Here is a 23,612-nt window from a genome sequence, read left to right on the forward strand (position 1 = left end):
AAGATGACAGTAACCTTTTTTTTTTTAATTTTCCAAGGATTGGTGTTTCTAGGTTTTGTGGGGTGTTGCTAGACATTAATATTCAGTACCAGAAAATCACAAATACACACTTCACTGTGCTGTGTTGTTAGTCATATAACATGGTGGTTTGATAGTTTAGTTTTTTTTTTTCCTGTTGATCTGGTTTTCTCGTCATTGACACTGATTTAATAATGTAGTCTGTGGCGTAGCTGCGATTCTTTGCTTTACTTTTCATTCCTTTTAGATCACTACCAATAATACTAGCAGTTCAAATGTGATTGAAACAGATCCTAGCTAGGAGTTAACAGAATTTCTAATCAAAATTGCAAAATAAATAAATTTGACATGCAAGGAAGGAAGGTTGACAGATTATCCAGGTCTGATTATATTTTTTAAAAGCTGATAAAATCTTGTTCTGCGTTTGCATCTGAGCAGAAAAAGAGGGCATTCAACAACTATCAGAAAACCACAGGTGAGAAAAAAGTGTAGTCAACTCTGTTTGGATGTATGCAGAACCGCAGCAGTGTTTTTTTTTTTTGTACTGTCTTGTTGTTAAATGGGAAAACACAAAGCATAGCATGAGACTGTTGTAGGCGATCCAGTTTGTACACTCTATAGCACCAGACTTTCAGCAGTGGTTTTACATGGATCCATTTCTTAACTGCATTTCACCATTTGGGAGATTCCTTTTATTACAACCCTCAAATCCAACATTTCCCACAGACCTGCAGGTCCCAAACACCTCAAGGTAATTGGTGACTGTGCGCCGGACAGACATTCGATCCCTTTTGAATCCATCTGGTGGATCCATTGCCTTTCTGGTAACAGCCATGCTGTTGTTTTGAGTTGTGAGTGAACTGTATTGCTGAGCAACCTGGATCTGAGCAATAAAGAATATTTGAAAAAAGAAACTGTTTTCTCATGTTTACCATTTTATAATATTTTAGGTTGCTTTCACCACTAAATTTAAAAAAAATAGCACATCAGTTGTGATCTGAGACAATATAAATGTAAACAGCACTTAAAATATTTTAGATCATTTACAAAAAGCTAGAATTTAAAACATACCCATAACTGTACAAAAGACACAGGGGCTGAGAAAAGAGGAGCAGCATGAAAACTTGATTTAACAAGAGGCCTCACACGGCCCAAACTAACTGCACATTCACATTTGTGACATTTGGTCACAAACAATAATGATGCATTTAAATTGGGTGATCAAGAGGAGAAATTACAAGAAATATTTGTCTAAGAACACTTTAACAATTTGTGCTGGAATTGCTAAATGCAATTGTCAAACAAGAAACATCTTTCCTCTTGTAATACGTGTGCTGCAAACCCCACACAGCAAAGTATTCACACAGACTTTTGAAAATCGGAATCATCCATCCACATTAAACAGGAGAAGTCTGTCACGTTAACTTTTCCACCAGCCCATTACGGAGGTAGAAGTTTTAAACCATCACCACATGACACTGTGACACGGTGGCACGTTACATCGAGCCGGTTGTCCCTTTCTGCACATGAACACTGTGCGAGGTCACATGCACGCACGCATGCTGTGCCCATGGAAGTTGCGGCACAGAAACTCCAACAGTTGACAAAATACTTGATAAATTGATTTTAAAAAAACCACACCACTTTAAAAACGCATTCACTCTTCGCCAGAACAAATCACTGGACCTTCTTATCCGCCACGGACCCGTTCTGCGATTGGCCGGCCACGTGGAGGCGCTTCTGACTCCACCGTCGGATAAGCGCGCCGGGCAGCAGAGCCACGCAGGCCATGGCCAGCAGCTGCAGTAGCCTCTCCCAGGAGAACAGGTCGTCCAACGACGCCACCTCGGACAGCATGACGCCCGCCTGGACGCAGATGAAGTTGTACGGCAGGAGGCCTACCGGAAGCAGAGCAGAGCCATGGTTGGACAGATATTGCCGAGCTTCGTGAAAAACAAATGCTGGATCAATCCTTCAAAATCGTCATTTCAAAATGTCTCACAATCTAGAATTGAAGCCGATTTAAACAACGGAACGTGCTCCGCGTTGCGAGCTTCCCGACGTAAAGTTTGATGAATGCGTCATCTCGCGGTTTAAGAGCCAGGTGATGTGACGCGTGCTCACCAATGAAGACGGAGCCAAAGAAGAAGGTGATGGGGATGTTGACAATAGGGGCGGACATGTTCAGGAACCAGTTGGGAGTCATGGGAAAGAATCTCAGGAAGAGCAGAAAGAAAAACAAACTGCCCTGGTTCTCCTCAACCTGGGAGATAAAGATGAGGTTGTTAATGTGATACGGATTCCTCCCCTCAATGCCAATCTTATGTCACTCCACTTTCTGATACAATAACTACAGCAACCTTGTTATAGCAGAATCAGGTAGGTATAGGTAAATAGAACTGCTGATAGTAGTATAGCTAAATAAATAAGGAAATGTTAAGGAACGGCACGTAGGCCTTGCTGTGTATTTGAATGCACTGTACGGTGTCTTTTTTTTCTTCTCTGCAGTGGATTGTACTTGAGACTCAAACTTGGCTGAAATCGAAGCTAATGTAGTTTCCGATCTCACACGGATGGTGTCATATTTTTACCTTCCTCTGTATCATGGAGACTTTATCAGGGAAGAGGTTGATGATGTAGCGCTTTCCGAAAGCCTTGGACAGGAGGTAGCACATGGTGGAGCCCACAGTGGTGAGCACAGAGGCCAGCAGCAGCCCTTGATATGGTCCAAATATAGCGCCTGCTAAAATGTTCTGCACAACGACACACGCAGAGGGCCCGGGTTAATATACATCATCAATATGCGCAAGTAAATGATCCGCTCTGACGCGCACACCTACTGTGCTTGTCTACTGAAGAGAGAGAAATACAGACAGTGTTGTTATAAGTGTAAGATGTCGAGTGTCACGTTAACTAGCAGAGTGGCTGAGGTCTCTTCACTGTGCTGCAGAGGAGGATGTAACAAATGTATCTAGGGACAGAAAAACTGTCACAAAATCCGTTGATCGCCGACACAAAAAAGTGAAGTCTGGCATCTCTTTGTTGTTAGAGCTAGGATATTTTCATCCTCTGCAGGATGTCTGAAGAGACATTTCATAGACTTCTCCCTAAAGTGGGCCTTCCATGCAGGTGTACTTTCTTTCACACCAACCAGACACGAACATTTTCTAGCCACTTGTAATCAATGTGTCATATTTTCTGACCAACATGTAAAAAGATGAGAAAAAGCATCTGAACACTGAGTCTTTTAGACTGTACTTTTCATCTTTTTTGTTTTACTCTTACCAGAAACGAGGACCCAGGGATGGCAAAGGACTGCTTGTAGAGATATGCACTGCAGAAGAGGAGCAGAACATACCCAGTGTGCTCCGTCTTGTAGAACTGCAGGAGCTCAGCTAGTTCCCTCAACTCCTCCAAGTCTGAGGGGAACTTCAACCTGCAGGAACAAATTAGTCACATCATCGAACATTAACAGAGCGGAGCGTGAATATGGACAAATGATATCACTGCAATCAACAATATTTAAAAAAAAATCTGTTAAAAATACAAAAAGGCACCGATCAAATAATGAGCCTTTTCAACCAGTGACCCGAGTTGAACCGGGTTTGTGACACTCATTCCCCCACTGACCCATGCACGCGCACACCCACCCACTCACACACACACGACTATCAATCTATTGATCTTCGAGTACTGCCCCGGTAGAAGTGAGTGTGCATGAAGGACAGCGAGACATGGGTGAACTAATAACCCAGGGACGTAACGTTAACGAAGTTACATGGAGGGAAGCTGAAAGCCACTAGCGTCAGTCACCTGCTGGGTGGCTCGGACTCCTCAGTCTCCTCATGACGTCCCTCGGCGGTCGGACGAGGACGTCGCCGCGGTGCGGCCGGCAGGTACAACGACAGATAATACAGGTACACGCTGGCTGCGACGACCACAGCGATCAGTCCGACCAGTGAGCGCATATTCCCCCCCACACTTTGACCACCAGGATGCGGGCTTTGACTCCGTGTTGCCAGCGAGCGAAGCAACGGCCGGATCTTCTTCTTCCTCTTCTTGAAGCCTCCACGCTGTTACGTCACTGCCCTCTAGTGGGAGGAGTCAGAGCGACCGGGTTCAGTTTATATTATGATTATGTAAATTAAATCGCGTTGTAATTTTGATCTACTACAACCACAAAGCCAAGTTAAGTGAATGTTAAAAAAACAAGGAGTAATACAATGACTAATTAAGGCCAAAGGGAGGGGGGGGGGTGAAACAATTACATTGGGAAATAATTTTGTCTGAAACTCAGCAGATGTTTTGAAAGGTACTTAAATATGGAGTATTCATACTATAAGATCTTTAAAGTTGTTTCCCTCCCCCAGTTGATGTGAAAGAGTCGGAACGAGGACGCGCAGGCTGGACCGACGGGTGGGAGGCGGGGCTAAAGAAAACGCTACTGCGCATGCTCAGTGGGCCCAGTGATCCGGGTATTTTACCATCTACTTTGATACTCGGAAGTTGAAACTTTTTTTGCGTCATGCGCCATTGAGCAACTTTCATAGCAATGAACGTGGCGCCATCTTTGACACCGTGTAGTTCTGATTATGCGTTCATGATATCACGTGATAAAAGATTGACAGATGTAATGTAGCATTGACAGGGGGAGTGGCGATACAAAGTTCCGTCTCCGTACCTAAAAAAACTGCGATACAGGGTACTAGGAGTAGTAGGAGCGATATACTCAATATGGCTCAATATACTCGCGTCTCGGGGTTTGTTGGCTTAATTACCCTCCAGAATCCGCCTGTTAACGCACTCAGGTGAGCTGAAGTTCAATTCATTTTATTTTGTATAGCCCCAAATCGCACATTACAAATTTGCCTCAGAGGGCTTTACAGAAATCAAAGGCTGCAGACCTTTTTAAATGCACGTTTCTTTGTGTGTTTTAGAGATACATTAACCCATCCAATCTTTCACAAGCTGAAACTGATTTTTTGAGAAAGAGAACAAGATGATTTCTAAAAACAAGAGAAAAATCCGTATGTTTTGCCAAATTTTTAACGTCATGAGAAAGAGCTTTTGGTTGGCTTAAATACTGAACATTATTTGTCATAATATTGTTATGGCAATGACCGATAATGAGTACTTCAACCTTTAATTATCTTACGTAAACTTGGCAGAGAATACTCTCACTTGTAGTATTATGGGATACAGCAAAGTCTGATCACCTGGTCAATGATCTACTGCAGGAGCGAGGGGATTGAAGTCTCTTTTTCTCATTAGAAATGGAATTAGACCACCTTTTTCACTGAAACGTTTTGTATTCATTGTCATGTTCTGCACAATGAATGTCATGTATGGTCAAGAAGGGCTGTAGTCTACATGCCTGTAATGTCCCTTAAGCATAGCCAACAATTTAAGGCTAATAAAGGTAAACTTTGGAAATATGATACTTATGTATATTGTATAAATCTTTTTTTACATACAGTGCGGTGGTGAGACAGGGGATTGTTGACAAGGTGAAGACTGCTCTCAGTGACCCAAAGGTGAAGTCTGTGGTCATCTGTGGCCACAATGGAAACTTCTGTGGAGGTATGGAGTTTTTTTTTTTAATTTGTATAACCTTAAACCCTAAAATCCTCAACATTCATAAGCAAACATCTTCATGGAATCGGAAGCATTTCCAAATTACAATGCTTTGTTTATGCCTCAAGGTCCGAACCCCTCCTGTTAGAAGCATAAATTACATTTGTTTGCACAACAGGGGCAGACATCAAGGAGTTTGGGGGTGAAATGACTGGACCGCCACTGATACCGATGATCCACGCCATCGAGGCCGCCAACAAGCCGATGGTGGCGGCCATAGAGGGGAACACTTTAGGCGGAGGCCTCGAGCTGGCACTTGGTTGCCATTATCGAATCGCACATTCTAAAGTTAGTCCATGCTTCATTCCTGTCTGTGTCTTCAGGTCATTGAGGACGCTCCTCACTGTGTGACTGACTTGGTAATAAGACCAGTTCGAAACACAGCGGTTTGAGCATGTCATATTCTCTACATTAGGTTTGCTTTTGCACTGTAAAGGTATAGTTTCCTTGCAATAATCAGTGTATTATTGTCATGGAAACCCCTCACTGATGTGCACGTCCCAATCATCAAACTCTGTCCTTTCAGGCCAGACTGGGTCTTCCAGAGGTGACTCTGGGTCTGCTGCCAGCTGCAGGAGGCAGCCAGAGGTTGCCGAGGCTCATCGGGGTCCCAGATGCGTTAGACCTCATCACCACAGGTAGCAAAGACAGGTTGACCTTGCAGGACCATCAATACTTCATAGTAGAGGTTTAGACCCTTTTTAAAGTAGCAATTCAGATACATGGAAGTATCAATAAATATGAAGATATATTATGGTCTGTTTTCCCTCCAGGGTTGTATACCCACCCATGTTTTGTCTTGTTTCAGTTGAGCTTCATGCAGGCACAACATATCTTTGAAAACCCATTATTACTCAGAACTGCACTGTTTGTTGTAAATTAACCTAGGATGTGGAGACTGGTAGTACACTCTGATGACCAGCAGAGGTCAGCATGTGTTCAGTTTTACCGCGCTTACTTTCACAGAAGTGTGATTCACCGTTGTTTTCTCACAACGAATACATCCAGTTTGTAATTCCTCCTCATTTCAAAGATTCTAACAGGTGTTTCTACAGTGCCTGGAATGCTCGTCATACCATATTTGAATAATTTGAAATGCCACTCTGATCGACCTTCGATGCCCTTCACATCTCCCACAGGACGCCATGTAACGGCCGCCGAGGCCCTGCAACTCGGCATTGTGGACCAGGTGACTGATTCCAACACAGTCGACGCAGCTGTGAAGTTTGCCCTGAGTGTTGCAGGTGAGCAACAACTCCACTCTCCTCTTCACAGGTGTTAAAAACCGAACTCCGTGAAAAGGACGAGCCTTTCTTCCCAGCGCAGTTATTTTGGGGGAGTCCGACATCGAGCAGTGTCGACACGTCGGTTTGTGGAAGTCAAAGGAAGCAGAAAACACGTCGGGCACATCCTCCACCGCGGAAGACGTGAATGTTTCATGGCTCTGTCAGATGCGCTCTGATGTCTTCACTGCTTTTGCTGTATTATTCAGAAGGGTGAAAAGGGACAAACTTTCCTAGAATATTAATAACGGGCCCCTCGCCATTAATTTAGTGGGAAGGAGATTTCTCCATGAACGAGCATGAGACCTGTCAACCCACTGACTGCGTCGCTAAAGTGTGCCACGTCCCCACAGCTCAGGTCGGGTGATTTCTCATTCTGTGTAAAGACAAACCTCGTTCACAAGCTGAATGACTATTGGTGGGCTCGACTGATACAAAATAACTCATCTCCTTTTAGCACATTTATAGATTAAATGTTGATTTTCCTCTTAGCTTCCTTTTCAAACCACAGATATGAGTCTCATCCAAGAATTGGCATAAAAGTGAATACGCATAGTTCCCACAAATGTCAAACTATTCCTGTAATTGGTATTGTGAAATAATCAGCATACTTCACAATCTAGTGTTTTGTGCTTGTGCCCAATGGCAAACGAACCCACGGCTGATCAAAAATCTCAACAATACGTCTCCAGGATAAGCCGTGAAACATTTCATAACCAAGAGATGATTGAAGTATTTTGCCTTTTTACAAATGCTCCCCCGCCCCCCCAACACACACACACACACACTCCCACTGCCAAGATGACTGAGTGGGTGGGCAAGTGAGTGTTTGTAACGCCGAGGCTCAGCGAGTGAGTCACACAGAGAAGCCAGCACCACACACACACACAATGGGAGATTTGAGGAGATGGGACTGAAAACCTATGGGTTCTCCGATGCTGATTAGCAGGCGCGTTGAATCGGGAGAGGAAACGTGTGTCTAAATGTACACACACCACGTGCGACTGTTTGGGGACATGGAGACGCAGCGGCTCAGTCGGTCACATCCATAGATGCGAACATGAAACTCTACACAGCAGCGAAGCCGGCACATGGGTGTATGGAGCCCAAAGCCTTTGCACTGATGCACACACACACACACACACCACAAATTCAAGTCTCGTGCTCGTGACGAGATTAACATTTTCGCCCCAGTGGTCGCAGCATCTGCCCGTCACATCTGTCAGGAACGACCAGGCTTTCCACCCGCTGCACAACAAATCCATCGACGCAGCTCAAACGTTTTCAGATTAACCGCTGGAATGATGCCCTCCTGAAGTACGCTGGTATCACATTGCTCTGTCACATAGCATCCCTGTTGGCTAAACTGAATGTACTTCTGACAGAACATTTAATTAATTTGTTCTTCAGCGTGAATTGATTCAGACTTTTTACGCAAAATTTAAAGTAACTGCAAACATAGGAGACATCCGATCACGTATGGCTGCTGTCCCCTTTAAGCTCTGCCACGGTGACCCAGATTCTGGCCTCGACCCTCGGATGAGTGTAATTCAGTGAAACTGTTAAGGATTCTGACCACTGGCTCATGTGGTCATGTAAGAGGAGACATAAATGGGTATTACGATGCTTTTAACGTTTTAGCACAGTGGCCTTTTTCATTTTTTGCAGGCTATTGTCAGCAGGAGGTTTGTGTTGTGAAGTTTTGTAAGCTCTAATGTCATGTAGTTTCTGTATTGTGCTTTTGCTCACAGGCCAAAGAATCCCAGATGTTCATCCCTTTGCACTTAGACGTGGAATATACCAACCCCGAACCATATTTGGAAAAAGTGAACTGTAATAGTGCGTTGGCACTGGCGTCCTTCCAATTATGCTGGAAATGGTCTTTCAAATCATTCTGCCCCTATAAGCTACTGGGGTATTTTGTGATTGAGGGGCAAATTATACCGAGTATAAGTGCTGGTTGACAAATATGCAGAGGAAAAATCTGTATTACCCAAACCTAGGGAGCGCTTTTCAGTTTAGAAAATACAATTCTGCTGGTGAGGACAAAAAAATATCCTTACGGAGTACATTTTATGATTTACTTTTTCACAAAATCAGAGATCTGTAAGTAAAAAAAAAAAGGGTCATGTTTTTTTCTCCCATGTTTCTATTTCAGGTCAGTCACTGGAGGCCCGCCGTATAAGTACATTTCCGTGTCCACGCCCGCCTGATTCGGATGTTTTTTTCGAGGAGGCGATGCAGAAGGTGCGTCGCGCCGCCCGCGGAGCGATGGCGCCCGTTGCGTGTGTGCAGGCGGTGCGGGCGGCCGCCACCCTGCCGTACGCGCAGGGCATGGAGCGTGAGCGGGAGCTGATGGCCACTCTCTTCACCTCAGGCCAGGCCCGTGCCCTGCAGTACATTTTCTTTGCTCAGAGAGCCGCGGGCAGGTGGAGTATGTCCCGTGGAGCCAGCTGGGACACGAGCAAGCCCCGGCCCGTGAAAAAAGCGGCTGTCATTGGTAAGAGCTGTGGACTTTTAAACCTGCACCACACTCGTCGAGCTATCTGTGTGGCTCCTCCAAATTTGTGTTGCCTCTGGAAAAGGGGGAAAAACCCTGGTTTATAGTTCGGCTGAGGGTCGATGGATGGAACGCCGCGCTTCCCTGCAGGGAGGATTGGCTGCATGACAATCTGGATATGTGAAGGTCTGCAGCTTGTGCATTAATCTTGCATTGCTTTGGACAAACATGCTTCCAGGCTAAAACTATTTATAGCCTAGCCCTTATGCACAGTGCACAAAAAGTATTACTTTTGTGATTTAAACTTGAATTTCATGATTTGTCTTGATCAGACAGTGATGCCGTTGCGTGCGGTGATGTCAGTAAGAGGCTAGTTATGAAAAGTCCGATTACCTGATTTATTATTATAGGCCATCACGTCAAAGCGGTAATCGTTACGCACAAGCGGAGCACAGGGACATGGTTGATATCAAGAAATTTCCAATAAGGATGACGTGTCGCGTGTCACTCCAAATGTCAGCGAGGAGCACGTCAACTTGTATTAGATGTAGATGTCTAGCCAACCTCTCTCTCTCTCTCTCTCTCTCTCAGCTAGCACCTACAGCAGCACGATGTATTTGCCCCTCGAGCGAGCACTTTCATCACTGCCACGCAAACTCTTGCTTTCCAAGGAAGCAGGTCGCATTTTATCAAATCCTTCAATAGTTCTGTTTTCTTTTACCTTTTTTTATTGTAGTAGGTTATATTCAGCCTCCTCTGCTCGTCAAGTGCAAGGTCGATCCGGGATTTACCAAAGGTTTTCACCGACATTTGACGCTGGATGTGAGCTGACAACATGTCACGCTTGGTTAAAGCTGCGCCGAGGTTGTTTGAATCACAGTATCCCTTTGAAGTCCACACAGTCTGACTCGTTGAAAAAAAAAATAAAAGCAGGCAGGTATAGCAGTACTCCTGCAACTGTTGGCACAGCCACATAGCCAAACTTTTTTGGTGGCGCGGACGCTACGGCGCCCGGTTGAGGAGGAACCCACTTTTTTTTGCGTGAGGACTTGGATGTGTGGCAGGAGTGCGCGACTAATGACCGAAATGAGTGAACGCTCAATGCGTGACACTTGAGAGCCCTGCTGTGTCAGGTCATATCTTGATTTTAATTGGACCATGTTTGATACTTAACGTAGATGATTACTAACATATTTACGTACCCAACATCTTTTTTTTTGCCCCTCCTCACCAATGAATGGACAGTAAAAGCACTGCTTATTCTATCATTTTCGTTTTTTGTATTTGACTTTCGTAACTGCTACTTTTTTCTCATCGGAACGTCTACTATTGGAATAACACATTGCGTATATAAATCACAAGAATAAACAGTAAAAATAGTTTATATAATTACATTATTTTTCATTTGAATTTTGGCAGCTTAGGCAGTGGCTGGTTTGCCTACGCAAATGCACGTATGTATATGTATATCATATGTATGCATGTGATCCTGTCTTCAAAGGTCTCGGCACCATGGGGAGAGGCATAACGGTGGTCCTGGCTCAGACGGGGCTGTCCGTGGTTGCCGTTGAGACCCAGGAGAAGCAGTTGATGGAGGCCAAGCAGGCGGTGACTAGCATGCTGGAGCGAGGAGCCAAGAGACGCGGGGCGGCTCCCGCGCTCGACCGGATCAGTTACAGCCAGAACATCCAGGCCGTGGCGGACGTCGACCTGGTCATCGAGGCTGTGTTCGAGGACATGGCCCTGAAGTTGGACGTATTCCGGCAGCTGTCTGCTTTTTGCAAACCAGGAACTCTCCTGTGCACCAACACCTCGGCGCTAGACGTGGACGAGCTGGCCCGCGGAACCCCCAATCCGGAGCTGGTGGTCGGGATGCACTTCTTCGCGCCCGCCCACGTCATGAAGCTCCTCGAGGTGGTGTATGGCAAACGGTCCTCTCCTCAAGCTGTGGCCACTGCCATGCAGCTGGGAAAGAAAATGGGCAAAGCCAGCGTGGCGGTGGGCAACTGCCGGGGCTTTGTGGGGAACCGCATGCTGAGGCCGTACGTCGAACAGGCTTTCTTCCTGCTGGAGGAGGGCGCCACGCCCGAGTTGGTAGATGGCGCGCTGGAGGAGTTTGGGTTTCCCATGGGTGTGTTCAGAATGTCCGACCTCTCCGGGCTGGACGTGGGCTGGAAGACCAGGAAGGCGGCCGGGCAAGCGCAGCCCGGGGGGGCATCGGGGCAGGCGGCTAGAATCTGGAATGGCTCCAGGTACAGCCCCATTGGAGACCTGGTCTGCGAGCAAGGACGGTTCGGCCAAAAAACTGGTCGGGGCTGGTACCGGTATGACAAACCCGGCAGTCGGGTGGCCAGGTCCGACCCGTGGCTGCACGGCTTTCTGGAGCAGTACCGAGCCCGGCACGGCCTGGTGGCACGCAGCATAGACCCCCGGGAGGTGCTGGAGCGCTGCCTCTACGCCCTCATCAATGAGGGCTTCCGCATCCTGGAGGACGGAATCGCTGCCGGACCCGAAGACATCGATGTCATCTATGTGTTTGGCTACGGCTGGCCCGGCCACCGCGGAGGTCCCATGTTCTACGCCAGCACGGTGGGGCTGGCGAGGGTCCTGGAGAGGCTGGAGCACTACCACCAGGCTCACCCCGATGTGCCCGACCTGCGGCCCTGCGGCCTCCTGCGGCGGCTGGTGGCCAGCGGCAGCCCACCTGTCCACAGGTGGAGGGAAGTCATCAAGAAACTCCACAGCCAGCTCTAAATCTCAAACGTCTCCGCTTTAATCTCTTATGCTGTGATAAGCAGTCAATGAAATACAATTATATTGTGCTTTACGATAAAGCTGACATTCTTCTATATAATGTGATTATGGATGCAATATTCTTGTCTAGACGCACCGTGCAATATACGTGAACATGAAAAGCTACAGTGATTGGATGTATTGCATTATTTTGTAGTGAATTAGATTATGCCGCTGTATCCAAACTGGTGAATCAATGTGTTGCAGAATAAATAAACTATACTGAAATACAATGATGTTTTGAAATTGAATCAGATGTAATAAATGTTTGTACTCTTAATGTATGAAATATGTCATAATAATCGACCCTCTGATGCCTTAATAAACGCCTGTTAGGGCTTCATGTATCTTCTGCCCCATTGGTGTGAATGTGGTAAACATTTGAGTTATCCAGGCATGTGTTTCATCAGCCAAACATTTGGCTCTGGAGTAAAAACGTCAGATTTCTATTTTTTTTTCTTCTGACTCCGCTTGAGCGGAGAGCTCGAGAAGCTGAACTGCTTTTATCCTAATTAAAAGCTCACTCTCAAAAGACATCTCCCACATCAGCAGTGAGTAGAGTAGATCGTGGGGTTGCCATCTAGTGGTCGACGCCCCCAAAATCAGCAGCTGGATAACACATTATAACGCTCCATTTTGTCTGCAAAAAACAACCATTTCTGAACATGTGTTGTTTCAAAGCAGCCCAAAACGTGTCCAAAAATAAGCAGGATCTATGAATAGCCATGAGTTACTACTAAGATTATATAATAATCTATTCAGGATTCATTGAACGCTATTCAAGTTACTCCATCAGATCGAGACCCTGCTGTTTTGAAGTTATAGATGGGGGCCGATTGAAGTGTGTGTGTGTGTGTGTGTGCGCGTGCGCGTGTGTGCGTGTGTTTGAAGTGCGCAGAGCAGCTGGCTTTTGTGTTCGTGGACTCCTCCCGTCGTGCGATGAAGTTCAGACGCGCGTCACCGGCTTTTCGCACAGAGGAGGTTCCCGACGCGAGGGGAGGATGGAGAGACGCGCCACTCGCGACCGTGGGAGGCTTTGAATGCCACATTACGCGGAGCTGATTTCCGCTCGTTCCCTCGTTACACGACGCGTCTCGGCGCTCTCCGCGAGCGGTAACCCGGCCGCTCTGGATCTTTTCCCGTCCGTCTCCCCCAGCTGAGAGGCTCCGTGGGCTGCGTGGACCGTAGAAAAAAAGAACCTCACCTCCGTCACGGTTATGTAGTTGTAGTTTTTTTTTTTCTTCTTCTTTTTTTTGTGGGGAGGGGAAATACATGAAATGTTGGCATGGCCACCTCGCGAGCACAGAAGTGTCCTAAGAGTGAGAAGTTGGACGAGGCGCAGGCTTTGGCCAAGAGCTGCGCGGGGAGACCGGACTTCCTGCCCTGCGACGGGCTCTCCATCTGCGCCACCCACAGCCACGGGAAGTGCTTCAAGCTGCACTGGTGCTGCCACTTGGGCTGGTGTCACTGTGAGTTTGTCTACGTGCTGTTTTAATCCAAAGCGTCTCTGCCTCGCGCCGCGCCGGCAGCACGTGATGTGGCGCGACCGTTTTAGGAATGACTCGATATTTGCCTCAGTGTGGCTAAAACATGTATGTCGAAACTTCCAAAATGTATTCAGATTCATTCATTTTTGTTCGTGTAGCTTTTAGTGCCATCGTGATACGACGCGCTGTAGTTCAGTGCAGGCCGTGGAAATGTAGTGACTTAAACAGATTACATGAATGCTTCTATTGTTTCACTGTGCTGCTGTTCGTTGTGCCGTTGAGTTCAATTTAACAAGCACACATTACTTATAAGTACGATGATGATGTTGATTTGAATGATGCTCCCAGCAGTACGTGCTTCTACTTTTATTTACTAAGAGGATAGTGGAAAAAACAAACTAAAACATTCTTGAGCATATGCATACCTGTAAGGAATGCATCTGTCCATCTTAAATCCTAATTATTAGAGAGGTTATATTATGTAAAATAATCTAAATGATTGCACTGAAATATATCTCATGACAGTGCACTTGACATCACGTTCATTTCTGCTTTTAAGGACATGTCTTGTGATGTCTTGCTTAATGCCTCAAATCAATTAAGAAGTATCCTTCTAAGAAGTGTTTGTATTGGCTAAACCTGATGTGTTGTTATGCTCTACTGTAACATCACACAAAGATGTAGTTCATTATGAGCCAATGGAAAATCCAACGCGCAGTGAATACACTCAAGCACCAAGTGTGTATCAATCAAAAGCCGAAAATAGTCCCCAACAAATGCAACATTTTTTCCTCTTTGGGTCATTTTTGCAAAAAAAGTCCAGCAGATTTTGCACGTTTGTACAAAGGAAACGTCAGGGCTCACATTTAGAGATTTCCATTCACCTGGTAGAGGAATGTGCCAGGGTGATGGGTGATGGGTGATAGTGTAGCGATGTTGGAAAGTCCTGAAAGGTTAATTAACATCCTGCTTTGGTCTTTTGATGGGACTTATTTACAACAACAACTTATCCCATTAGCATCGTTTTTTGAAGTAAAATCCATGTCATCAGCTGATATTCTTCAGTTTCAGTACCTCATCATGTTAACATAACTCAATAGAACCACAACATTGTTATCAATTTAGATCGACTGTTGAATGGACTGTACGAGACTCAATAGGACTGACGATTTGTGTCTTGTCTTCTCCGTGTGAAGTCTAAGCGCATCTTTCACCACCTCTCAGACACTCTCCATTTGAGCCTTTCTCGACCTGTCACTCCCTGCCCGAACCCGCCCGGCTGTCCGTCCCTTTGTGCTGCCCTAATTCATCCCACCTCTGGCTGCTCTGAAAATCCTCAGATCAGTGTGAAACACAATCACCCTCCACTCTGCAGCGCTCCGTCGGGGGCTTATGGTGTGCCACTGCACAAGTCACATTGTAATCTTTGCCATGTAATCATTGGATTTAGATGCCCTCTTCCGTCCAGAATGAGACCAGTGATTTTAATATATCCGATGAGGCAAAAAAAAAAAAAACGATGGCTTCTTCCTGGTTTTCATGATGAGCCAACTGGGATTTATGTTTCTCAGAAAAGCCTGTGTAGCGTTGCATCATTTGTAAACATTTAGTCTTGCATCCTCTTTTTCTGCTCTGAAATATTTATCTCTCAAGCTAAGACATGTACTGGTGAATGGACATGCAGCAGTTTGTCACCATTACTTTATTCTGGCTTGTATTGAAAGAAGAAGCCAGCCAGGTCAGATTCTCAGCGTCTCTTCCCTTTTCCGCTGTAATTTGACGGTGCCCCTCGCAGGACACTCATGCACCACAGGGAGAATAAACCAGTTTGGACTGCTGAATTAGGCAGAAAAAGAGCACCTAGTGTGAGTATAGCAGCGTGCATCTGCATGAAGCTCACACCCTCCGTTCTAGACAATAACTGAGCTGGATGCAAAAGAGGGAACCACCCTTATCTTGTCAGTTTTTAATTGAACTGTTTCAATAATTTTTGTTTGGGTTGTAAACTTGTTCTTGTGCATTCACCACAGGAGGATTTGCTGGACCGCTTTTTTAATTACATTTTTAATAGGTTCACAAGGCAAACAAATACAAAAGGTCAACGTGTAGTAAGACTTGGCCTCGGCATCCAAATACAAATTATTTCCGCTATCGCACCCTCTGGAGCATTGATTATGTCACATAAATTCTGGCTTCTCCTACTTCTTATGTGCTGTTGCAAGCAAAAAAAAAATGTTCTGTTTGCCTTCCTTTCATTCGCTGCTACCAGACTGCACATATTTGCAGGCGACAGAATGAAAGCAATGCTCTGGTGGCGTTCCAGTAGTTTCCACTGAGTTGTAGCTTTGCAAAAAAAAAAAAAACGTTGGCTGAGGAGAGGGGGAAGAGCTGGAATTGGATGTACGTGGAGGCCGCTTTCCCAGCTGGTGATTGCATCAGTCCAAGCTTCTCAGTGGTAATTAGCTGTGTTTTGAGTCACCGCCAATATGTCATGTCTGATGAGAGCTTCTGCTCCCAGCAACACTGAAACCACCTGGTCTGAATATTTCTTTTCTCTCTTTTTATCCTAACTGATTATAATTACAAGGCAAAGCAATGAATTGCTCATTAAGATAGTCTAACATAGTGTAATGAGTCCTGAACATTCTTGTCAATCTGCTTTTCACTGCCAGCTCCAATTTAGTACATTACAGTGTACTTCTCTCCTGGATGGAAAAAATAGGGTTCGTTCTGTCCCACTTCCTCATCTCATCGGTCACAGCGTGCAGCTGTAGCATGCAACTTCTAAAGGGAATATGGAGGGTTGTTGGACAAAGCTCCGCCTTACACTGATTGATTTGCTGACCAATTCTAAATTTGCCGCAGCGCTGCATCATAAAAAGCTTTAGCTTTTATTCATTTATTATTTTGTTATGATTGGTGGTTCATATTTGGGAACAACAATGCTGGAAGCAGGGCAGTCCAAAGCTAAAGTCACAGAAAGTGGAAGTAATGCACAAGAAAGACTGCGACTTCAAAAACACCCACTTGACTTAATTAACATAAAGCCTCATACATCTTTGTGGCTTTATGTCTATGTTTATGCTTTAGAAGGCATATCCACATTGCAACAAGATTCCTTCTTCAAACAAATCCACTCTCATAATTCTCCTAATTTAAACATGACACCCACGTAGCCTAATTATTGTTTTGTGGGCAAACCAACACGGGACCAAAGCGTTGTTGTTGTGCTCATGTCTTTGAGCACAACACCATCACCTTTATCCCCGATGCTTTCCCTCTTTGCATGGTGTTGAATCCAAATGGTTGGGTGTATAGAGAACAACAATTTACCCAAGGCGCCACTAACAGAACAGAGCCATTAATGCAATTAGTAACAACTGTGCTTTTCCGACTATGGTAACACAAATTGCCTGCTGCAAAAAATGTATTTTTTAACCGAATTGTTGTTTGCTCTAGATCCATAGATCAGATTACTGTGAAGGAAGTGTATTTTTTATAAGCAACATTGGGGCATATGGGTATTTTATTAAAAAAACTCTGAACCAATCCTTTACAGGAGTTGGAGCTTAATGCAAATTGTGCACAGGAAGAACCGTCCACAGAGTTGTTTCATGATGAAAGACTCTTAGAAGGGACTTTCCAACTGGCAGCCAGTCAGGAGCGGCCTTGTGCCTCTGGAGGCAGGAAACAGGAAAGGAGTCTCACATGATGCCGGGTCAGACCACCTCCCTTCGTTGAAACCCGAAACTATGTTGTTGCCTCGGCCTCTCGGGCGGATTTAAAACCCAAAGAGCAGCGGATGTGTGAGCGCAGCGTATCCCCCGACCAAACGGGTGCAGCTGCTGTTGATAAATGGAAACAATCTTCTGAAATGAGTTTGTTTACTTGATTTTGCCAACCTTTGAACCTGATTGCTGCTCTTAGTAGAAGATTCTCTCAGGCAGCACACAAAGACTTCTGGCTTCTGCCCAAACACACACAAAAATCAATTTAAGGGGGTTAATGACTCAGTAACCCCTGAGGATTTCGAATAAGATGATGTGTCATGCAGATTTATCTTCATTAAATTTTGAGTTTTAGTATTAGTATTTTTCTTGCAGCTGCGATGGAAAGGATCTGAAATGATAAAATGTGATGCCGATACTCTGTGTGAGAAAGAGAGGGATATTGAGGAGCTACGTGCTGACTTATCAGAGAGACATTCTCCTGTATTAAACCACTAGAATATGCAGCCGTCAGGCAGCCACAGCCCAGAGAGAGAGAGCGAGAGAACAGAGAAGGTATACAAGATGGAGGCCGATGGGAGCAGAGTTGGAGCTACTCGTATTTCAGCTCCTCCTCTCCAAACTCTATTTCATTCACCTCTTGAACTCTGAGCTACAAATTTTTTACCAAAATAAATGTATTTATAAAAACGCTTTGAGATCCTTGTGTTTAAATTAGGCCAATTAATTCTCTCAAACAAATTAATACCAAATTTAGCACATTATTATTACATGTCTTTTAATGTTCATTCTTTCCATCTTACACGTATTGTTATATTTCCATTGACAAAGCCCAAAACTGTAATTACATTCTTGTAGCAAAGGAGGCTACTCCTTTTATGTGCCAGAATGCCTTACATCTCGTCCAGTCCCTGATCTCCTACATCCCCCACAATGCCTTTCAGCATTCTCCAGTCAACGTCTTGCTTTCAGCAGCTTTTTATTATAATGCGATGAAAGGCCACTTAGAAAACAAGTACAAGGAGTCTTTTTCTCTACACTAAGTGCAAAATGCCCAGAGGCTGCATTTTATTGTGTTGCATTGATGCCTGGCTTCCACTGGAGTGTATTTCTCACAGGAAGATTGAAAGTGTAAGGTGGTGGGTCTGCAGAGAAGCTTCTTCTTTTGATTCTGAAGCACTAACTCTCTTACAATCTCTTACATCAAGTGTTGTTTTTTCAGTCTTCATCGCAGGCATGTTTATAATACAAACCAATGTTGTGTTATGTTGCCCCTCATGTCTGTTGTTTGCTCTGCCCGTGCATATTGGGATTCAATATGCTAAAAACGAAATGCCAAGACATTTGTTGCCGCTGTTTTGCCTGCCTGAGTGACTTCATCCCAGTCCGAACATGGACCATTGCGTTTCTCTCATTAAACCGAGGACTGCTACCCTCTCCCTCTTTTGACTGTAATGAGCTCCTGTGTTTTGCGTTAACAGTGTTCACAAAGAATACCGACATAAATCCTCTTTCAATGGTTTCACGTGGACGTGTGATGCAGTTTTCTGTCCTTAATGCGGTCAACTGAATTAAGTCACCAGTCTTATGTGCGGTTAATAAAGATTTAAGTGCAATCTCAAACATTTTAATTTGGATACATGTCTGATAAGTCAGGGTCTAGGGCTAAACAGCTATTGAGCCTTTGTCCCACTGTTGAAAATACAGCATTATCTCTCTGTGTCTATAGTTATATTCCTGGACACACAGTATTCTCCAATTTTCAATAAAAAATGGAAACATAAACACAATTCTATTGCATGTTAGTATGGGGCTTAGGAGACGGATGAATACTTGAGGCTGCTAAACGCCAAGCACAGTTCCTTTGTTTTCCCTTTGTGACGCATTCTAAATCAAACAGGACTCATTGTCACTTTAGTTACACTCAGTATGTTTTTTGCGTCTCATCCTCCCAAAACAAAGCCACTTCCATATGAAAGACGTTTTCACTGTAACCTGTGAAAAGGTTTTGATTGAATGGATCCCCCGGCCAGTGAGACAAAAGGCAAGGACACGGAGAGGAAGCGCTGCGCAGTCCTGTCATCTTCTGTAGCTTCTCTCTCTCTCTCTTCAGGGAGCGGGTTAAACACACAGCTCGGAGTCGGAGGCAGTGGGCGGCAAACAATGAGTAACATTTGGAAGAGTCATTTTGCACACCAGTATGCGATATCACCTCCAGTTAAGGTTTTGCCAGGATGGGAGGCTTGGCAGTTTGTATGAAAGTGGACGGTTTCCAGAACAATTTTGGGGCCTTTATCTTCATCTAGGATTTATTTTATCACCACCATTTTAAGCCATTTTGTTTTGCTCAAGAACCACATTTTTGTACAGATGGTCTTAATCATATATATTATATTGTCATTTTATTGTTACGCCTTGCATCAGTTTCACATAGTTGAAAATTATTGCCACACTACTGTGGAGGGCCTGCTATTTAAATGATGTTACACTCCAGCTTCAGCTTCATCTCATCTAGTGGTGGCAGGGCAGGTGTGTTTTTCTGCCTTGGGCAACACAAAATCGTTTTTGATGTGTCAATTGCTTTAGCTACCGATTTAATAGGAAAAAAAACAGATGATACGTTTCTTACATGCACGCTATTCACTCGTGCCTCCCTCACTTCTTGGCATCAAAAACATTGTTCTTGGCCGAGACTGACTGAAAACAAATGTTTATTACCTACTAATAGTACTGCTAATATTGATGTGCTAGATACAACAAGCAATGTATGAGCTAAGAGCTCAAGGGCAGTTTAACATGACGGGACGGCTTTACACTAGATCCGACTGATGGATGTACAAGTGTCATCTATTTGGAGAGAAAAGATGGAGAGTTGAAATGTAAAAGCTAAACAATACTTTGCGTGAAACATGCATTTGGTGAAATGAACACAGCAGAACGGAGGATAATAGTTGGTAAAATGTACATTTACATGTTGCTGTCTGGATCCCTGCCAAATGTCTCCACAGGGTGCCAGTTTGGACTTGACTCTTTTATTGATTTAAACCTGCATTGAGTGTTTTAAAATGACCTCGGGGCAGCGGAAAACAAGCTACATTGACATAAAATCACCTTTTAAGTTGATGTGGGGAACACATTAGTCTCCATTAATAGATCCAATATTCCGTTTCCTTTAAGCTTCTTTTTTGTTGTCGAATTCCGGAAACATGCATCTCCTTAACCCCCTGAAGGCTCCAATACGTACACCTTCAACTTGTCAACCGTGTCAGTTTGCTGTTGGGAAGCATACACTGAATTAATCAGAGCTTTTTTTTTTTTTAGGCAAGTATGTTTACCAGCCCATGACCAACGTGTGCCACCTGCCCACCACGGCCGTGCCAGCCGATGGGACGGAGTACAGCGGAACCATGGACCTGTCCGTCGCCCTGGCCGAGCGCTTCCTGAAACTCGCCCCCTGCTTCCAGTCCCCCCCTCACCTGGAGTCGCCCAAGTACTGCGTCATAGCTGATCTGTTTGTGGACGACTACGTCGTCAAGCGCATCAACGGAAAGATGTGCTACGTGCAGCGCCCGCCGCCTGCCATACCGGAACCTCCGCGTGCTTCCACCCCTCCCCGGCCTGCGCCCTCAACACCTCAGGTGCCCCAGAAGCCCGCTCCGCCTCGGCAACCGGTGAAGCCTGCACCGCCGGCCCAACGGGCGCCTTCGCAGCAGGTCCAGCAGGCCCCGCACGTGCACAGCGAACACAAACACCCTACCCCTGTGGATAAGATAAAAGGCACCAAAATGGACCAGTGCTCCTCTCCCTCCAGCTCTGAGGACTCCGGCATCAACGCGTTGGGTCTGCATTACCTGGAGTCCTGCGAGGAGGAAACGGAGGAGGAGGAGGAGGAGGAGGAGGAAGAGGAGGAGGAGGACGAGCTGAGCACGGATGGGAAATCCAGCCCCGGCAGCGTGTGGGATCAGGACGACTGCTCTCTGCTCTCCCCCTCCAAGTCCATGATAGAGATCATCGAAAAGATTGAAACGACGGTGTAGCCGACACAACGCCGTCGTGGACACCGGCTTGTGAGCCTCAGAGAAGAAATGACGAGAATCACACCTGAGGATTTATTCCACGTGGACTGATGGGACACAACCCCCCCTCCCTGCGGTTCAGCAGAGCTTCGCTTGGTGGTTTGGTTGCGTTTCTTTGCGGCAGGTGGCCGAGGACTGTGCATCTCATCTGTCCGCCTCCCCTGCATGGAGTGAATTTATCACAACACAGAAAGCCACAAGCACAAGAATATTAAGCACATGCACAGTGGACCAAATACCCCTATGCACAGCAAAATGATTCAATGATAGGTGCACTTCAGTCAGAAGAAAATGAGACTTTTCTCTTTAGGCATATATTACTGGAGCTACATTTTGTATGAATAAAGGTGGCATGAGTAGGTTTCCTGATAATACGCAGTTAGGCAAACAATTAGTGTTCGCCAGCCGTCAATCTGCCAGACAGACTTTATTCTTATTCACTCTTGCAGATACGTAGGTCTGCCATTTCTCGTTCCTCTGGTCAATGGACCCACCCACACGTATTATTCATTCCTACAATTAAGCATAATAACTGCGAGGCCAGCTACCTCTCATGGGCCTAAACCAAATCAGCCCGTTAACCACTCTGCTCCGGGCTGCTGGGACACGGCTGTCAGTTCGCGTGCACTTCACTGGCACCAACACAGGCCGTAGGTACGTAGGCAGGACAGTGTTCGACAATCAAGGATTACAAAGAAGCACATTCATACACTGTCACTGCCAGCGAGGGCCAAGGAGACTCTTATCAAGCCATTTATCAGACATTAACACATTCTTCTGACCACATATTCTGGTCAACCTGGTCTGGACTGCTGTGCCGATCCAGGTTAAATGGGGCGTTAAGCAAAACATGACTTGTATTGACCTCTATTAGCATCCAGGAAATGAAATAGCAAAGACGTGTCTGGCAGAGTTACAGTGACAAAGCAGGAGTTGTTAAAGCAGAATATTAGAAGAGAGCACCTAGGGAAGAGGGAATATACATATTATATATATTAACATATAGACTTAAAAATTGAATTGCTCTTGGCGTTTTGGGTTCGATGGTGAGATGTCCCGTGATTCCAGCTGAGAGAGTCTGATAAAGGATTGAAAGCTATTTTGTGTTATAGTGAGAAATCTCACTTAGAGCGCCTTTAAAGCAGGTTAATGTATGGAATAGAATGATGTTGTGATGTTATAAGAAATACACTCAAATATAATATTTGTCAGACAGACCCTCATTAGTCAAGTTAGTAGAAGGAAGAAAATTGTTTTAATGTTTCAACTGTTATTTTTATTTCCTGGAGAGTTATCTGCAAGAATCACTAAAACCTTCACAAATATGTACTGCTACAATGATATGCTAGATGTAAGAAAAAAAGAAGGAAAAACATAATTTTGCATGACTGCATTATTTTGCCCCTCAAGTAAAAACACAAATTTATGGTTCAGTGTTTGAAGTAAACAAATCCGTCAAAGGTTTTTCTCTTATTCAGGAACGGCCCTTGACATTAAACTCAAGACAGTCCCTCTGAATACGTTAAAACATATGCTATGGTCTCACTCTTGTCATATTATTTTCATATGAATAAATCCAAATGATACTCACACTTTCCCTCCTTCAATTTGTCTTTTGTAGTCAGTGTAGAGCATTTTCTGCCAAAGAAAATTCAAATCTTCTTTGCGGCCAAAGATCCTTCTCCTGACACACAGATGAGTGATGCTCTCCACAGTTTGAGTCGAGCAGCAAAGCGGGAGATTGATTGAGTCATCACTTTGGCTGTGATTTTTTACCTTTTATTTTCTCCTCTAAAATATTTTGACTAATGTTCTTCCCTCTCTTTTGTAACCTTTTCTCTCTTGCACGGCAATGAAAAATCAAGATCAGATTAGAGCCTCAATTCTATGCTGTATATGATGGTCGAAATACAACGTGGGTAAGAGTCCTCCACCTCTTGACTCCTTTGGACCCAAACCCAGGAATGGGGACAGTCCAGCAATGTCCTCTGAGTCTCTGCAGCAGAGAGTCTTCATCTAGCAGCTGAGTTTGTGTGAAGCCACACATGTACCTCTCTCCCCTTGACTTTGAGCCCAGATTGATTTCTCCGTGC

General features: G+C 45.0%; 3 protein-coding genes across 3 annotated transcripts; 2 read left to right on the forward strand and 1 right to left on the reverse strand.

Moving 5' to 3' along the window:
- Nucleotides 1–540: 540 nt before the first annotated feature.
- Nucleotides 541–4,100, reverse strand: tmem41aa (transmembrane protein 41aa). The gene is made up of 5 exons (XM_037488077.2): nt 3,832–4,100; nt 3,304–3,454; nt 2,610–2,771; nt 2,143–2,281; nt 541–1,916 (listed from the first exon to the last, which is right to left on the reverse strand). Exons 1-5 carry the CDS (start codon nt 3,984–3,986, stop codon nt 1,696–1,698), a joined length of 828 nt encoding a protein of 275 aa, XP_037343974.2. The 5' UTR covers nt 3,987–4,100; the 3' UTR covers nt 541–1,695.
- A 451-nt stretch (nt 4,101–4,551) lies between these two features.
- ehhadh (enoyl-CoA, hydratase/3-hydroxyacyl CoA dehydrogenase) lies at nt 4,552–12,596 on the forward strand. Its single transcript, XM_037488469.2, has 7 exons — nt 4,552–4,826; nt 5,495–5,598; nt 5,771–5,940; nt 6,179–6,290; nt 6,792–6,896; nt 9,094–9,435; nt 10,937–12,596. Exons 1-7 carry the CDS (start codon nt 4,753–4,755, stop codon nt 12,187–12,189), a joined length of 2,160 nt encoding a protein of 719 aa, XP_037344366.2. The 5' UTR covers nt 4,552–4,752; the 3' UTR covers nt 12,190–12,596.
- A 487-nt stretch (nt 12,597–13,083) lies between these two features.
- On the forward strand, nt 13,084–23,106 carry zgc:162707 (UPF0524 protein C3orf70 homolog B). Its single transcript, XM_037488470.2, has 2 exons — nt 13,084–13,697; nt 20,765–23,106. Exons 1-2 carry the CDS (start codon nt 13,514–13,516, stop codon nt 21,478–21,480), a joined length of 900 nt encoding a protein of 299 aa, XP_037344367.2. The 5' UTR covers nt 13,084–13,513; the 3' UTR covers nt 21,481–23,106.
- The last annotated feature ends 506 nt before the right edge of the window (nt 23,107–23,612 follow it).

Source organism: Pungitius pungitius, chromosome 10, assembly GCF_949316345.1.
Source record: "Pungitius pungitius chromosome 10, fPunPun2.1, whole genome shotgun sequence".
NCBI lineage: Eukaryota > Metazoa > Chordata > Actinopteri > Perciformes > Gasterosteidae > Pungitius > Pungitius pungitius.

Bases quoted from the DNA above. Each gene is read 5' to 3' on its own strand.
- tmem41aa (XM_037488077.2), bottom strand. From the start codon at position 3,986: ATGCGCTCACTGGTCGGACTGATCGCTGTGGTCGTCGCAGCCAGCGTG. The intron at 3,455-3,831 runs GTGACTGACGCT...TTGTTCCTGCAG, and splicing joins GAGTCCGAGCCACCCAGCAG to GTTGAAGTTCCCCTCAGACT. The intron at 2,282-2,609 runs GTAAAAATATGA...TTTATCTCCCAG, and splicing joins TCTCCATGATACAGAGGAAG to GTTGAGGAGAACCAGGGCAG.
- ehhadh (XM_037488469.2), top strand. From the start codon at position 4,753: ATGGCTCAATATACTCGCGTCTCGGGGTTTGTTGGCTTAATTACCCTC. The intron at 4,827-5,494 runs GTGAGCTGAAGT...TTTTACATACAG, and splicing joins CCGCCTGTTAACGCACTCAG to TGCGGTGGTGAGACAGGGGA. The intron at 6,897-9,093 runs GTGAGCAACAAC...TTTCTATTTCAG, and splicing joins GTTTGCCCTGAGTGTTGCAG to GTCAGTCACTGGAGGCCCGC.
- zgc:162707 (XM_037488470.2), top strand. From the start codon at position 13,514: ATGGCCACCTCGCGAGCACAGAAGTGTCCTAAGAGTGAGAAGTTGGAC. The intron at 13,698-20,764 runs GTGAGTTTGTCT...TTTTTTTTTTAG, and splicing joins CCACTTGGGCTGGTGTCACT to GCAAGTATGTTTACCAGCCC.